Raw genomic sequence first — 17,527 nt, forward strand, 5'->3', positions numbered from 1 at the left:
TCGTTCAGCCCGGACACTGAGGTCCAGCTCCGAGGGTCTTCTGGTGGTTCCCTCATTGCGAGAAGTAAGGTTACAGGGAACCAGACAGAGGGCCTTCTCGGTGGTGGCACCCACCCTGTGGAACACCCTCCCTTCAGATGTGAAGGAAATAAGCAGCTATCCCATCTTTAAAAGACATCTGAAGGGAGCCTTGTTTAGGGAAGCGTTTGATATTTAATGCTGTACTGTTTTTAACACTCGATTGGGAGCCGCCCAGAGTGGCTGGGCAAAGACCAGACACAGAGGCCTGGAGGGGCACATTTAGGCCCCCCCAGGCCTGAGATCTCCCCACCCCTGAACAGCCAACGATGGATTCCCACCACCCCATTTGATGCTGACATCCAGGGTGGTGCAATGGTTAGTGCGCTGGACTGGGCTTCAAATCCCCACTGGGGTGACCCTGGGCTAAGCCTAACCTACCTCACAGGGTTGTTGTGAGGGGGGCGGGCTGAAGAGAAAGGGAGAGGTGCATAGGCCACCTTGAGATCCTTGGAGAAACGATGGGGTATAAATACAATAATAAATAACGTGCAAACGCGTCACAAGCAAGCTGGCTCACCTTGCCCACGGCATTCATTAATTGCATTAATATCTTTCCTCCCTAAGAAGTTCCAAGGCAAGGGGCAGGGCTTTCACTTCCCTGGCTTCTCCTTGCAAGGTCGGGGCCCCCAAAAATCACCCAGCGGCAGAGTGAGGTGTCCCTATCCCACTGGCCTGAGGCTCTAACCATTGCACCACACTGCTTCCCCTCTCTCCCCTAACTTCAGCTCTAGGTCAGAGCGAGTGAACAAGCTGGCCCTTTTGTGACCAGCCCAGTTTCTCCCCAACCTCAGTTCCTTCCAGACATGGAGGCCACCTGTGAATGCCAACCGTACCCCCCCCCACCACCACGGACTCTCGCACACGGACCTGGCATAGCGACACGCTGCGAAATGAGGTAGTTCTGTGAGGACGGATCCCATTCGGCTTGTCCAGCGTTTTCTGTGTTTAAAGACATACACGCAAATAATATAAAATAAAATGGAGAAATGGACCAGAACAGCACCTCTTTTCGTGACAGAACTCCACACAGAGGTATCTCTCATACCCTTTTAATCATGCAGATAAAGAAACCACATTTATCGCCAGGCTTTTAGCAGCTGATGGGTTACATCATTTTTAGGACAGTTTTAAAAGTGTATTATTTACGCAATTTATCACAATTATTTTAATGCTTTTTTCAAATTGCCCTGTGACCATTTTTGGTGAAGGGCAGTATATTAATAAAATAATGAAGAGATTGCTAAACAGTTATAATAATTGACACCAGCGATGTACAGTTAATATGCAACTGAATAACAGTGGCTGTGTGTGTGTGTGTGTGTGTGTGTGTGTGTGTGTGAGTCTGCACTTGAACAATGGTTCCTGAGCCAAAGGAGCAAGAGTGCCTCCATTTTGGGAAGCCATCTGGAAACAAAGCGGCGGACTCAAACTTTTGGAAGTGCAGCGATTTGGACCCCTCTTAATGTTTTGGAAACAAATTTGGCAAGGCGGTCCTTGGGACTGAGGAGCATAGTTTTCTCTAGGCCCAAATACTCTTGGGCGCCATTTTGAATCAAGATGGTGGACTCAACATTTCAAAGCTGCGGGGTCCATGGGTTCATGAAGATACCAACAAAAGGTAAGTTTGGTGATATTCACAATACCATAATCAAAAGACTGCTGCTCGCCCCCGATGGGGCCCTTTAGGCTAAGCAAATCAGTCTCTTAAGCTTAAGCCAAGAAAGAGCATTCTCTATAAGATTGAATATCAATATACGTATCAAGATTTTGAGATTAGACCACTGAAGAAGCCCGGAAAACTACCTTGGGAGTGTGCTACCTGCAAGCCCCAGTTTAAGGGCCCCATCGGGGGCAAACAGCGGCCTTTTGATTCCTTGGACTGCCAGGGCGAAACAGGTGCAAAACGCCTGCATCCTGTTTCTACAACTCCACTAGCATCTCTCGGTATTGTGAATATCACCAAACTTACCTTTTGTTAGTATCTTTGTTAACTTATCTAATAGACAGAGTTAAGCATTTGAAAAAAATCTATTGAAACTGGACATTATAAGTTCATCTTAGGTTAGGTAGTTTGCAAGTCTTTGTGGCTTTGTTTAATGTTTTGTATTTTTCTCTGGTGGTTGATAATGTATGTACAGTGGTACCTCAGGTTACATACGCTTCAGGTTACATACGCTTCAGGTTACAGACTCCACTAACCCAGAAATAGTGCTTCAGGTTAAGAACTTTGCTTCAGGATGAGAACAGAAATTGTGTGGCAGCAGGAGGCCCCATTAGCTAAAGTGGTGCTTCAGGTTAAGAACAGTTTCAGGTTAAGTACGGACCTCCGGAACGATAACCCGAGGTACCACTGTATAATTATTGTTCTGTGTATATTACCGTATTTTTCGCTCTATAAGACGCACCTAATTTTTGGAAGAGGAAAACAAGAAAAAAATTATTCTGAATCCCAGAAGCCAGGACAGCCAGCGGGATCGCAGCGCAGCTAAGCCTCCCCCAAGTGCCGCGCTCCCTTTAAAGAGCGCGCGCATAGCTGTCAACCGTCCCTTATTTGGCAGGAAACTCCCTTATCCCAGCACCGTGTCCCACTGCTGTCCCCGGTTGATGATGTCCCTTAAATTTCCCGGGTTTCCAAGGAAGCAGCTCCTCTCCCTCCCTCCCTCCCTGCCGGCCAGGGAGGAGGGAGGCTCCAGCTGTGTTGCTTGGCTGCATTGCTCACCCAATAAGGAGTCTAAGAACGACTGGGGGGTGGAGCTTGCATGCCTTGTGCCCATCAAATCGGCCGCGTTGCCTGGGGACTCGCCTTTGCTCAGCGCTTCCCAGCGGAGAGGGGACGGTGGCTTTCCTTGCTGCATCCCCTTTGCCGGGTTGCTGCGCTGTGGGAACCACCGCTGGAGGCTTCGTTTGGCTGCTGGCTGGGCTTTCTGCCTTTGGCTCGGGGGGATCAGAAGTTGAACATACCTGTGCTGGGAAAATCCCTTATTTTGGCTGCTGATCCCTTATTTTCAAATCTGTAAGTTGACAGCTATGCTGCATGTGGAGCATGTGTGCGGCTCTTGGGGGCTTTTCCCCGAGGAGGGAGATGGGCATCCCTTCTCCCTCCTCAGGGAAAAGCCCTCAAGAGCCGCACACACGCTCCACACACTCTTTAAAGGGAGCGCTGAGCAGAACCTCCCGCCTACATTCGCCCCATAAGATGCACACACATTTCCCCTTACTTTGTAGGAGGGGAAAAGTGCGTCTTACAGAGCAAAAAATACGGTAAGTGCCAACGTGTTGCATGAGTCGCAGTACTTTTAACAGCAGCATTTTATCAGGTTGCATTTTTCTAGCAGGGTCCATGGGGGCTGCTACTTCCTGAGCGACGGCAGTCACTCCTGCTCTTCCCCCCGACACACAAACACACAAAGACTCCGGTCACAAGCTCTTAGCTTGGCCGACGTCACAGGGTTGTTGTGAGATAAATTCGGGGATTTTTTTTTTGTTGGGGGAGAGAAACACCCCGTACATCGCCCTGGAATTCCTCGAAGGAAAGACGGGATATAAACAGAGCCAAACCCTCGTCTGCTCCCCCTCTGGGAGAATCCGTGACCAGAAAGGACTACCAAGAAGACCGGAAGAAATTTAAAGACTATTTCAACAAATATTCCAATATTAAAGAAATGTAACCACTTGAAAGAACCAATCACGCCTAGGATTGAATTAGACTTAAATATATAAATAAGAAAATGTACTATAAGAAAGGTAAAGAAATTGGAATACGACTGTAATATTGTTTTATGAAATAATGATATTGGAAACTGCTACATTCAAATTAAGAGGAAATTCAGATGGAGGAGATTAGAGGAAGTCAACTAAAATGTTTATGGAAATGGATTTCAATTAATTAATTGAGTTTCTTTTTTTTCTGTTTACGTATTTTAAGTTTGTTAATCTTTTTCACTTCTCTATTGTGTTGTTGCATATTTTCTTTTTTGTTATGTCTATTGAAAATTAATAAATATTATTGTCCAAAAAAACCCACAACCTCTCCATCTCAGACTTTCTCATCTTTGAAGGAACCGAGCAAAAACCCATCAGGCTGGCTGTGGTTGCAGAGCTCCCCAAACTCTTGGGAAACGCCGGGGACTTTTGCCAAAGGAACCGCCAACACCTTCAGAGCGGGGAGAGGCCCTCGCTGCGAGGTGTGGCAGGCAGGCAGCTGGGCCAAGACAGACAGACAAAACACAGAGGCAACTCCTGACAGATCTTTTCCAGCTTGCAAAGCAATTAGGGCCTCAGATCCGGCAGCGCTTCTAAGGCGGGCATGAGTCAACGAGCTTCTTGATGCAAAAAGGGGGGGGGAGGAGAGAGAAAACACCCTTTGGTGCCAGTTAGGCGGAGCAGATTTCTATAGCCAAGCTCTAACACAAGGCGTTCCTCTGCACAAAGGTTTTCCTTTTGCAACTTGTCTTAAGGGCCTTCCTTACTCCCCCTTTGCAGAATGCATCAGCAAGAATGCGCAAATATATATATTTTTTCTGGGATGGAATCTGTGCATTGGTGGGAGAAGAATACACTGGGTAGCAACAGGTTTTTTCCGAACTGCTGAAGAGGCAAGCCTCCCTTTCTGGCTGTAGCTGAAAAGTTGCTTGCCTCTTCAGCCGCTGCAGTAAACTTCAAAAATATTTGTTATTTCTGCACACACACACCTTTCAGTGCCCCGTTGAGAGTCCGTGACCCCAGCTCCTTCCGTTTTGCAAAATTACCTCCCCGCTACTTGCCAGCACACATTATTTAAAAGGACGCTAATTACCGCTTGGAGATGACAGCTGTCACTTTTCAGTTGATGAAGGCTCTTTTCGTTCTGGGCCCTGTCCTCGGCTCGGGCTCGGAGGTAGACCTGAGTCACAGAGGAGAAACCACAACGCCCATCAAGTCGGGAAGGAAAGCTGCCCCGGTAGGAAGAAGGCAAACCCGGCGCAAAATGGGACAGGCACGCGCTTGGGGAACGGTTGAGGATCAGGGCTGGGGAGCAAGTTGGAGCCCCCCAGACATGGCTGGACTCCAAGTCCCATCAAGCATGGCCAGACACCAGGGATGAGGGGAGTCGGTAGAAAAAAGACAGTCACGGAACTGAGAATTGCACAAAACAAATGAAAATCCCTGAAACGAGAAGTAATCGACTAGAAATATTCTCTTGTAGAAATAAGCTAAATAATAAAAAATCAAAAAGTTTAAGGGGGAAAATTAGAAAAACCTTGCTTTACCTAGGATTATGACACCAGAAGTTTGGGGAGTTCTACCCCTTTTTTTGAATTTTGGTCCTTTAAGGTTGATGATTTTTCTGTTTCCTTCTGAGGAAACTCAATAGTTTAGTGAAACGAGGTTTGTAGCCGGCATCCCATTAAGACTTTGTTCAATTTTAGGTTTTTCTAAATGTTTTCCTTAAACTTATTTCTATTATTTAGTTTATTTTAGCCAGGGATGACGGGAGCTGGAGTCCAGCAACATCAGGAAGTACGTAGCCTCCTCTGTAAACTTCACCTACACTGCCTTGTTGCTGAGCTGCAATCCTTCCCCCTAACAGCAAAGATTCTAGTCCTCATGTTTCGAAAAAGAAGCCAGAGCCACAGCACCCGGCTTCCCCTTGCAAAGCATCCTGGGAACCGCGGCTCTGAGAGGGGGCAAACTACAGTTCCCAGGAACCCTTGAGGGGAAGCAAAGGAAGAACGGATTCAAAAACTTAGAGAACAGGCGGAGAAAATTACCGGAGGAATAAGAAATCAAGTTAACGAACTTTTTATAAAAGAATGGAAATGGTTTATTGAATATTTACTGATAAATTGTAAACAGATAAGAACTTTGGCAGGATTATTGCAATGACCTGCCGTTCTATAAGAGCATATATTTAAAGCAGATGAATAAATGAGCAAATTAAGTGAATTTGGATATGCAAAAGGCATTAAAAATAAATTTAAGGAACCGCGGAAAGAAGGGGAAGGAAGTCAAAGTTATGCAATGTTAAAAGGATTGTGAAATTAGTGAAATGTATAAACCTGAAAAGCATAAATAAAATAAAATAAAATAAGCCCTTGAGGAGAAGGCAGGTGCTTTAAATGTACGCCGTGACCTTAAACAGGAACACAGGAAGCTGCCCTTCTACAGAGCCAGGTCACTGGGGTCTACCTACCTCAGCACTGCCAACACTGGCTGGCAGCGGCTCTCCGGGGTTTCAAGAAGAAACCAACCCCATCTGGAGATATGGGGGGCAGGATTGAACCCAGGACCTTCTGCATGCAAAGCAGGGACTCTCCCCCAGAGCTGCACACATTCCCCCTTAAAATGAAGCAAGGCTCCAGTCCTCATGGTTTTGAGCAAGAGGGCTGCTTTAAGCAGAGGCACCAGAAGTTGCCTTATACTGAAGCATCAGGGCATATAGCTCCATACTGCCTACACTGGCTGGCAGCTTCAGGCAGGGCGTCTCTCCCAACCCTGCCTGGAGGTTCTGGGGTTTTGCACCTGGGACCTTCTGGTTGCAAAAGCTACAAGACTACAAGACCCTCCCTGAAAAGCCGGTTCCTTCCTTCTATTTCTCGCTCGCAAACAACACCCTGCCTGCTAAAAATAAAGCCGCGGAAGCCGACCGCCGGCTGGTCCCAGCTCACCTTGATGACTTCCTCGTCGCCCTCACTGGACTTGACGTACTCCGACGCCAAGGCGTGGCTGTTGGGGGGCCGGTTGGCCACCATGGCAAAGGCCCTTCCCACCGGCTGCGGGAGACAAAACGAAGGCTTCGTGTGAGCAGATTCCCTTTTCTGCTTACCCTCTGGATTTTAGATTGAATTGATTTTAGAATGTATTTTAATTAATTGATTGTGATTTTATTTTTTTTTTTTTATTATTATTATTATTATTATTATTATTATTATTATTAAATTTATTCATTTTTTCAATACAAACAACAACCACAAAAAGCACATACAACAAAAACCACAATAACACATTATTATTATTAAATTTATTTATTCATTTCTTCAATACAAACAACCACAAAAAGCACATACAACAAAAACCACAATAACACTAATAACACAATTTAACAATTCAGATTAGAGTACTGATATACCTATAACTACACCTTTTTAACAATATTTCCCCACCTCTCCTCCCCCTACTTCCCACCAATTTCCGCCTTATCGCTTAATTGATTGTGATCTTATGTAACTGTCGCTCTGAGCCCGGCTTCAGCTGGGGAGGGCAGGATGATGAGGATGATGATGATGATTACAGTGGTACCTCGGGTTACATACGCTTCAGGTTGCAGACTCCACTAACCCAGAAATAGTGCTTCAGGTCAAGAACTTTGCTTCAGGATGAGAACAGAAATCACGCGGCTGCGGCGGCAGGAGGCCCCATTAGCTAAAGTGGTGCTTCAGGTTAAGAACAGTTTCAGGTTAAGTACGGACCTCCGGAACGAATTAAGTACTTAACCTGAGGTACCACTGTTGTTGTAGTATTATTATTATTATTATTATTATTATTATTATTATTATCATCATCATCATCATCATCATCATCTCTCCGGGTAGGGCCAAGTTAGCAGTGGGAAAGCTCGAAGGGAGGTGGCGAGGGACCCGAGGGCCACACTCCCTTCCTGGGAAGCCTCGTGGGGGCCACACTAAAGGAGGCCCAGATGCAAAAGCACGCAGGGCAAAGGACTCTCAACTCTGCAAATCAATGAAATGCATGGGAATCTATACGGCGCAACCCATCTTTAAAAACAATTGCAGATGGCCTCCGGGCAGTTTTCCTTAAAATTATCTTTCAGTGGCACTGAACACACACCTTGCAAGAATAAATCCTTCATTGGTGTGCTGGAAAGGCTGTGGAGAGCAAGGTTCCTATTTTCATAACTGGCAGGAGTGCACTTTTGGGAAAAGGTGTTTCGTCCGTCCTCCAAAATCACTAAACAGTCCGTTTCTCCTAATTTGGCCCTTGCTTTTATTAGATCCGACTCAGAATCTTACTCTCAGATGCAAAGAAATAATTTCCTTCTTGCTCATACCGGCATTTGGTCTCCTCCCCCCCCCCCCTTTATTAATGAAAAACAAAGACATTTAAATGCCCTCATCATCCCCAGAATGCTTATGGACAGGGTATAGCGACTGAAAACATTTAATGAGCCAATGTGACGGTTAGATATTGACTGAAAACTGTGGCCGACATGGCAGCAATGTGTAATTAAAGCTTATTATTAGGAATATCTGCAGCAACAGACAAAGTTTTATTGCAACTTTAAATTTCGTTTGAAGACTATTGTCATGACTTGCTTTAATATTAAGTTTAACAACAATTTTAAAAAAAACACCTCTGCAAATCAGGCAGCTCTCCAGCCCCACAAAACCCAGAGATTTCTATATATAGCCCCAATCACACCTCCCTCTCCTCATTACCAGCTGCGCAGCCTGGGAGTCATTCTGGACTCACCGCTGTCCGTGGAGGCACAGCTCAATTCTGTGTCCAGGGCAGCTGTCTACCAACTCCATCTGGTACGCAGGATGAGACCCTCCCTGCCCGCAGACTGTCTTGCCAGAGTGGTGCATGCTCTGGTTATCTCCCGCTTGGACCACTGCAATGCGCTCTACGTGGGGCTGCCTTTGAAGGTGACCCGGAAACTACAACTAATCCAGAATGCGGCAGCCAGACTGGTGACTGGGAGCGGCCGCCGAGACCACATAACACCAGTCTTGAAAGACCTACACTGGCTCCCAGCACGTTTCCGAGCACAATTCAAAGTGTTGGTGCTGACCTTGAAAGCCCTAAACGGCCTCGGTCCAGTATATCTGAAGGAACATCTCCACCTCCATCGTTCTGCCCGGACGCTGAGGTCCAGCACCAAGGGCCTTCTGGTGGTTCCCTCACTGCGAGAAGCCAAGTTACAGGGAACCAGGCAGAGGGCCTTCTTGGTGGTGGCGCCCGCCCTGTGGAACGCCCTCCCACCAGACGTCAAAGAGAAAAACAACTACCAGACTTCTAGACGACATCTGAAGGCAGCCCTGTTTAGGGAAGCTTTTAACGCTTAATAGTTTATTGTATTTTAGTGTTCTGTTGGAATCCACCCAGAGTGGCTGGGGAAACCCAAATCGCTCCCCATAACGAGGACCTGGACATTGTCTTTCACGCCACATTTAACAAACATGGCTTCTTCCCAAAAGAACCTGGGCAGTGCCAGATTTACGTATAAGCTAAACAAGCTATCGCTTAGGGCCCTACTCTCTTGCCCCCCCCCCATATACTTCTTAATTGCATTTCACTATTAATATACCGTATTTTTCTGTGTATAAGATGCTCCCTATTCGGGGGGACTCAAAATTAAGAAAATGGGGGGGGGGTTTACCCCTGCGTATAAGACTACCCCCCTTTTAACGTTATTTTTTAGTAACAAAAAACAAAAATCCTAGCCTTATACACGGAAAATACGGTACTTCTTCTAAATTGTATTTCAGTTCAACAATTGCTTTGATAAGATACATATTTTGTGATGTGCAAATGGCTTTAGATACCTATTAGGTCCATCAATTTCCATATAGCATATATTCAGCACAAAAAAACAGTGACAATTTGTTGTTGACAAAGTACAGCTGGACATATAAAGGGCCCCATTACCTTCAGTAGCTCAGGGCCTCATCAAACCTAAATCCGGACCTCATCCTGGGAACTGTAGCATTTTAAGGGTGCTGAGACCCCCCCCCCAATTCCCATCACAAAGCTATAGTTCCCAAAATTTCCTAGGAAGGTTCAGTCAAGCTGCTGAGAGTTGCAGCTCTGTGAGAGGAACTGGGGGGGGGGGTGTCTCCTGACAAATCTCAGCACCCGCAACAAACTACAGCTCCCAGGGTTTTTTGGGGGCAGTCGTGGCTGCTAAAATAGTATAGCAGACGGGGCCTTATTCACACAAGCCACTCACCTTTTGCTTTCCTTGGTCGCGCCTGTCCCCAGGGAGGTCATTCTGGAGGGTCAGTCTTAGTATTTTCACACTGTCCTGGAAAACAAGACGGCAAAGGAAACACGCTCAATACATTGGCTTAGCAACATTTACCACTATTTGCAAATTGCATCCCAAAGCGATCTCTAATATAACAGCCGCAGAAAGGTTGTCATTCAAGGTGCTGTCGTCGATTTCGTTCGTGGATCGTTTCCCATGAGGCATCCCAAATTTGCGGCATGATCAAAACATAACCAACCGTTATATAGAACTGCATATGCAGTCTATAAAATATGTATATACAGGTGAAACTCGAAAAATTAGAATGTCGTGGGAAAGTTCGTTTATTTCAGTAATTCAACTTAAAAGGCGAAACTAATATATGAGATCGACTCATGACATGCAAAGCCAGAGATCCTTCTACTTCTCAGAGGTCCAATCTTGCTCGATTTGCAATCCTTGTTTTGCTGATTCCCTTGAATTTTCTGATTTTCTGAGATTGTTAATTTGGGGTTTTCATAAGCTGTACGCCATGATCATCGCAATGGTAACAAATCAAGGCTTGACATATCTCGCTTTGCATGTCACGAGTCTATCTCGTATATGAGTTTCACCTTTGAAGCTGAATTAGTGAAAGAAAGGAACCTTACCACGATATTCTAATTTTTCGAGTTTCACCTGTATATCCTAAAATACAAAACACAGTCTCAACATAACAGCGGTTGCTTGAAACCAACTTGAACCCATCTAAGAGAGAAGGAAGCTGGGCTGGAGATTTTAGTAGGCTGTCGAAAGAGGAACTTATTAAACAGGTGCCAAAAAGACGAGAGAGGAGGCGCCTGTCTGATACGTGCAGTGGGAGGGAGTTCCGAAGGCTAGGGGCCACCACACGGGAGGCCTGGTTCTGTGATGGTGCAAAGCAGATCTCCTGATCTCAAGACTTTACAGATCTGAAGCAGGGGAAATGAAGTGCCGTCTAACAGCTGAAGAGATTCTTCCAAAAAGGCACTATTATGAACAAACCCTAGACAGCATCTTAAAAAGCAGAGACCTCACCTTGCCAACAAAGGTCTGTATAGTTAAAGCTATGGATTTCCCAGTCGTGATGTATGGAAGTGAGAGCTGGACCATCAAGAAGGCTGATTGCCGAAGAATCAATGCTTTTGAATTCTGGTGCTGGAGGAGACTCTTGAGAGTCCCATGGACTGCAAGAAGATCCAACCTCTCCATTCTGAAGGAAATCAGCCCTGAGTGCTCACTGGAAGGACAGATCCTGAAGCTGAGGCTCCAAGATTTTGGCCACCTCATGAGAAGAGAAGACTCCCTGGAAAAGACCCTGATGCTGGGAAAGATGGAGGGCACAAGGAGAAGGGGACGACAGTGGACGAGATGGTGGGACGGTGTTCTCAGAGCGACCAGCATGGGTCTGACCAAACTGCGGGAGGCAGTGGAAGACAGGAGGGCCTGGCGTGCTCTGGTCCAGGGGGTCACGAAGAGGCGGACACGACGAAACGACTAAACAACAACAACATGAACAAACAGCAGCTTTGGGCGACTAGCAATTCTTAGCGAACAGCATGCAGAAGGTCCCGTTTAAACTACCCCTGTGTTCAGAACCATGAGGACTGGAGTCTTGATTTGTTTTTGAAGAAGGCGGCTCAGGGGCAGAGTGGCCATTTTGCATGCACAAGGTCCCAGCTTCCATCGCTGGCGTCTCCAGGAATGAAACCCTGGCAAGCAGCTGCCAGCCAGTGCAGTCTGCACTGAACTAGAGGGACCACAGGTCTGGGTCTGCAGAAGACAACTTCCTGTGAGCCCCCCAAACCCTCCCAGGCCTCAGGCTGGCTCTGCAGGAATCAATGCAAGTGTCGTTCCGCCCGAGAGACAGGCACTCATTTTTAATTCGTCGGAGACAGTTGGCGCAGAGAATTCGTTTCCGCCTCCCTGCGCTGCGTAAAGAGCTTAACATGCAGGCTTTCCTTTTCTCCTTCTGCCCCTAGCCAAACTTGTTCAGAAACTTGTTCTCAGCCTTGTAAACAAGCGTGAAAATAGACATATTATAGCCACACACAGAGAAAGAGAGAGAGCACGCCAGACATCAGGGCTCTGAGACACGGCAAAAGCGACACTCTTATGGTGTCTTTTCTCTCTGCGAAGTCGACCACAGCGTTCAGTAGCTGTGCACACGTCCAACAAACTCAGGGCGAACGTTTTCACGGCAAACGGCAGCCCACTCAAGGGAAGATGGGAGCAGAGTTGGAAACTCAGATTATATTTAGCCAAATGGCTCCATAAACCAGGCTTACAGCCACCATAACGGAATGCCGAATGGCCATTTTGGGGCGAGACGGCTTCCAAGTCATGTTTTTCAACGTGACTTCTCGGCTCCTGAAATTCATTCCGATTGTGCAGATAAAACGTAACGGGAATAATTCTACAGGACGTGTTGCTAATGCGTGGAAACAGTCAAGATCATGGGCATGCAAACTAAGGCCTGGGGGCCGGATCTGGCCCAATCGCCTTCTAAATCCGGCCAGCGGACAGTCCGGGAATCAGCGTGTTTTCACATGAGTAGAATGTGTCCTTTTATTTAAAATGCATCTCTGGGTTATTTGTGGGGCATAGGAATTCGTTCATTATTATTTTATTTTTTTTCAAAATATAGTCCGGCCCCCCACAAGGTCTGAGGGACAGTGGACTGGCCCCCTGCTGAAAAAGTTTACTGACCCCTGGTCAAAATCCAAGGATCCCCAGACGTCCAACTCCAAGTGGTGCGGGCAGGTGCCTGGTGAATTTCGAACGCTGGATGGGAGCTGTAGTCGGAAATCACCTGGAAGGCATCATAGAAATGTGTTGGATGGGACCCCGAGGGTCATCCAGTCCAACCCCAGACAATCTCAAAGATTAGCCTCAACCAGAGCCAGGGCCTTTTCAACACTGGCTCCAGCCTGGTGGAACGCTCTCTCTCTCTCATGAGACCAGGGCCCTGCAGGATCTGATTTCTTTCCGCAGGGCCTGTAAGACAGAGTTGTTCCGCCTGGCCTTTGGCTTGGAGCCAATTTGATTCCCTTCCCCTTTTTCTTTTTCCTTTCTCCTTCTGTGATGGAACTTCTTTTGGGGGACTTCCCTGGCTTTTTTCTGGCCCACGTAGGACCAATCTGGATAGCTAGCCTTGGTGAAGACTTGACGTTTTCATCCCCAAAAAAGTTTTTGAGTTTCTGCTGAAATGAGGCTGCATTTTAATGTTGTATTTTAATCTTGTTTTTAAGTTATTATTTAGTATTAAATCCTACATGACAGGTGGCCTAGGCCTGGTTTACTGGTGAACCACCCTACGTTCAGACACCCACTTGGTCCTGAACGCATTTTATGAAATGGAGTGACACGGGGGGGGGGGGTGCAACAGTCAATGTCACACAACACCTGACGCAGGGCCTCTCTCGACAAATTTGCACGCCATCTGAGAGCACGCTGTTGCTTTTCTTTCCTGCTGGTGGTCTCCTCGTGAGCAGATTGCATGAGTGTTGCAGCTGCCGGTGCCAGCCAAGATCCTTCTGCCCTTCAGCTAATTAACACGGCGCTATCAGCACGCGGACAAGTACGGCGCCATCAGCAAAGCGTGAGCATTTGGGCAAGAGAGAGAGAGCAATCCTGTCCAGGGAAAGAAAAGCACCCGCCAACTTCTGCACGTCACACCTCTGTGGAACTGCACACACCTGTTTAGGATACCCGTGACCCCACCTGGACGCCCAGGGGGCCACAATTAGGACCGACCCACGTTCCCCGTGCTTTAATCGCCAGCAATTTGTACGTGCGCCGCCAGCCCTTGAACGCCCAATTCCAGTTGAGAGGGAGGGCGTTCCAGAAGCTGCTTCGAGAGCACATCGTCTTTCAACATGACACAGAAAGGTGTACCTTAATTACCTGGAGGGCAAAAGGCTATGGCGAAGCCTATTAAAGTCACTGTCGTCATCTTGTTTGCAGTTTAAAAAAAAACCAAACACCATTCCAGCACCACGTTGGCTGGCGACCAGGAGTTCGGGCCGACCTGGGGCGATTTGTGGCACAAGGGCAAGGCATCCTCCGCCCACCTCTGACATTTTGGGGCTTTTCCCCCTTGTTCTGGGTCTGTCCCAACTCTCGATTACGACATCCGGGGTTTTATGAAGCAAGAATCAGGAACAAACCGGGACAGCAACATTTTTTAGGCACACTCGGAGCAGGATCTCCGCAATGCCTCATTCCACACCCAGGACAACCCAGCTGCTGCTCCAGAGGTGCAGGATCTGCCCTGAACAAACGCGCTCACATTTGCAAGAAGATATTTGCCTTATTTTTTTGGGCGGGGGAGAATTTGGCTGGAGATAGCAAGCAGAGTAGTAGAGATTGCACCACATCTACCTGTCTGGAAAGGAATTCGACCCAGAGAATACAGTCAGTATTCCACTTTCGGTTCGCTCACAATACGTTCCCCTCTGCGCTGAAAAGAACTATCCTGGCATAACATAGGGGCTTTATCATTTACGTAATGTAATTACGCAAGTTATGAGGTTTCGCCACGGCAGAGAGTGAGACGCACGACGTAGCTTTTGGCAGAAGGCAAACTGCAGGGGAACAGAAATGGCGCCACGTGCAACCACTACGGGGCAGAGCAGAAAATGCCGTCTTGCTTCCCGCACCAAAGCCTGCAGAGCTGCAGAACCAAAACAAAAAATATAACCAGGCTCGTTCTGTTATCCAGAAGCATGCAAAACCCACACATAATAATGATAGTAAGCTCCAAATTCTGATCTCAGAGAATTTCAGCTTTTAAAAACACATACACACAAAAAAGGTTGTAGTCCTCATTATGCACAGATAAACTTGGAAGAATGCAGGTGATGCCTGCAGGAATCACTAAAACAAAGAGGGTGGCTGGAATATCGGCCCTTGTCTGAAACAATGCCTTCATTCCCCCCCCCTTTTTTTCTCCATCTCCTTTGGGCTAATGCCTAGGTCAGAGGTTCTCAGACTTTGCTTTCCTGCCATGGGCCACATTAAAATTGCCAAGAGTCCTGCGGGGCAAACAGCGTAATTATTTTTTTTCTGCCCATGGTAGCATTTGCAATTCTTTTTAACCTGCATTTTTATTGCTTCTTTTAGTTCTTACACATTGTACTCTATCATGTTACAATCCGAATTCCACAGGATTCAAGCCATAATACGGCAAGGTAAGAAACAGAAGCGGCAATAAAAATACAATTAGAAGCCAATTTGAATATCTGAGGCTATATGAATATTTGATGGGGGGGGGGGCGTTCTCCTAACAACTCTCAGCAGCCTAAACTACCACGACCAGAATCTGTTCCAAGTGATATCACAGTGCTTCAAATACATGGTGTGAATGTTGGCATACACAACTCACAAATAAAAGATGCATTTCTGCGCCTACAGTAGGCTCCCCCAACCTGGTGCCTGCAAAATGGACGCTGCTGGGACTCCAACTCCCATCATCCATTGCTGGTGCTGCCAGTGGATGATGGGAGTCGTAGTCCAACACTTCGGGGGGGGCATGATCTAATGGTTTCTTCAACTTGGAGTTGTTGCTGAATTACAATGCCCACTAACATATGGTCGAAATTCGCTGGTGTAAAGAGGGTTGATTATCTCCAAGAGATTCGACTAACTGCAGATTTTCTTCCAACGGCTGACTACCTTTTCCCTGTTTGGGTCACTGGCTCCAGTTCCTGAAATATGAGGATTTGTGGCAGAGATCTACCAGCCCCACCAAGAATTCTGAAGGCGTGGCAGGTCAACCGAAGCGGTTATTAACCTGGTCTCTATAGCAGCGATTGCCACGCAAACACAAAATACACAGGTGAGATTCTGCAATCGCCCCATATATGGTAAGGGGGGGGGGGCAGAACTTCACAGATCGGCTGAGTGTTTCAGGAAATGAGTCACTGCATTCACCAATATCAAGGTGGGAAAGCCCCTAGGGGAATTATATATCCATATATATACACACACACATATGCAAAAAGAAACCCACCCAGAAAATGCAAATCAAGGTGTAGAAGTTAATATTTTGTTAACGGTCAATGAGCTTGCTCTATGTAAACAGCCTAAGCACGGAATTTTTCCTTCGAATCCAAGGTTAATCTTATGCTTGTATATTTTGGAAGCATGCCGAGAACACTTTAAGGGTCATGGCCTCCCCCCCACACACTCCTGAGAGAATCCTGGGAGCTGTAGAACTACAATTCCCAGCACCCTGAACAACCTACAGTTCCCAGGAAAAAACCACAAACCCAGGTGTAAGTTCTTAGCTGCAAATTCTTCTAGGTGGCCAGCCAGGATGGGAAAGGTGAATAGGCACAGAAGTGGATAATCCTGCCGCTGCTTAACATAGATTCCAAACAAGACAGTCCCTACCTCAATATTTTATTTTATTTTTAAAAAGACACACAAGGGAAAAGGGACAGGGAGGGAAGAGGAAAACTCAAGCACCTATTTCTCTACAGGTGTTCCTGTAATGACCAAATGCTGGCGTAGCTCAGGGGCAGAAGGTGCCCAAGGGAACAGGGTCTCCAGAAAAGATGATGAGACGTCCCCTATTGCTTCCCAATTCTCCCACTGACACAGCCTGATGGAATGGCTTTCCCCAATGAAATATGGGGGGAGAGGAGACTGGATGGAGCTGGTCTGCCACAGCATAGGCAATGGAGGGAGTTCTGCTTCACAGATGTGGTCCAAAACCTGTGGACCAGGTTAGGGGTGGTTGCTGTGGTCAGTCGGTCAATTTTCTATTTTATTTCTTGGCTAGGGAAATGCCCGACCTTAAAGCAATTAAGGTTCATCCCAGTTCAGAAATCATGCAAACATTGGCAGTTGCTAGAGATCTGCACCATCTGTGGGCTCGAGACTCTCAAAAACACCCCCTTAGCGTTTTTGCACAAAGAGGCATCGCAAAATCAATTTTGCAACTGAAAAGAGCATCTAGAACAGCACTAATTACATCTAGCAGGGGCTGTGGGTGGGTGGTCTTTGTCACAGCGGCACGCAGATTTCCCCAGGTTTTCAGAGCATCAGTTCCCTATGTATCTCCATTCACCTTTGCTGTCCACCGCTCAGCCAGATTCCTCTTTTTAAAACCTCAAAAGGCATTATGTGCTGTGTCAGGAGAGCTGTGACATGCATCTGGATCCGTCACTTCAAGCCGAGGTGCGATCAGCTGAACGAAATTGCAGCTAAGCCTCGCAGCTCTCTCCTGAGAAATAAATGACTGAACGAGCAACATGCCGCAATTTAAGTCCCAGGAGATGTCTTGATTACGCAAATGCGATTCTCCCGAGTCCCCGGCACAATTACCCACTCGGCAAGGGGCATGTTAAATGTTGCAGAAAGATTACAGTCCCATTTTCCACGCCGGGTTATAATTATCTTTACATTCCTCACTCTATCAGAACCCATTTGCGAGCGACGTTTATGAGAAACATG

The 17,527-nt window shown here is 46.9% G+C and overlaps 1 protein-coding gene across 3 annotated transcripts in view; it reads right to left on the reverse strand.

Annotated features, from left to right (window-relative positions):
• Nucleotides 1–17,527, reverse strand: part of TUFT1 (tuftelin 1) — a 58,454-nt gene that overhangs the window by 16,905 nt on the left and 24,022 nt on the right. For all 3 annotated transcript variants that reach the window (XM_081841181.1, XM_081841180.1, XM_081841182.1), the window contains exons 2-5: nucleotides 10,031–10,105; nucleotides 6,729–6,833; nucleotides 4,877–4,963; nucleotides 949–1,020 (exon numbers count right to left, since the gene is read on the reverse strand). In XM_081841181.1, coding sequence (XP_081697307.1) covers nucleotides 949–1,020; nucleotides 4,877–4,963; nucleotides 6,729–6,833; nucleotides 10,031–10,105 — 339 coding nt within the window. The remainder of the gene's footprint in view (nucleotides 1–948; nucleotides 1,021–4,876; nucleotides 4,964–6,728; nucleotides 6,834–10,030; nucleotides 10,106–17,527) is intronic.

The sequence above is a fragment of the Podarcis erhardii genome (genome assembly GCF_964252035.2).
Source record: "Podarcis erhardii genome assembly, chromosome: 15".
NCBI lineage: Eukaryota > Metazoa > Chordata > Lepidosauria > Squamata > Lacertidae > Podarcis > Podarcis erhardii.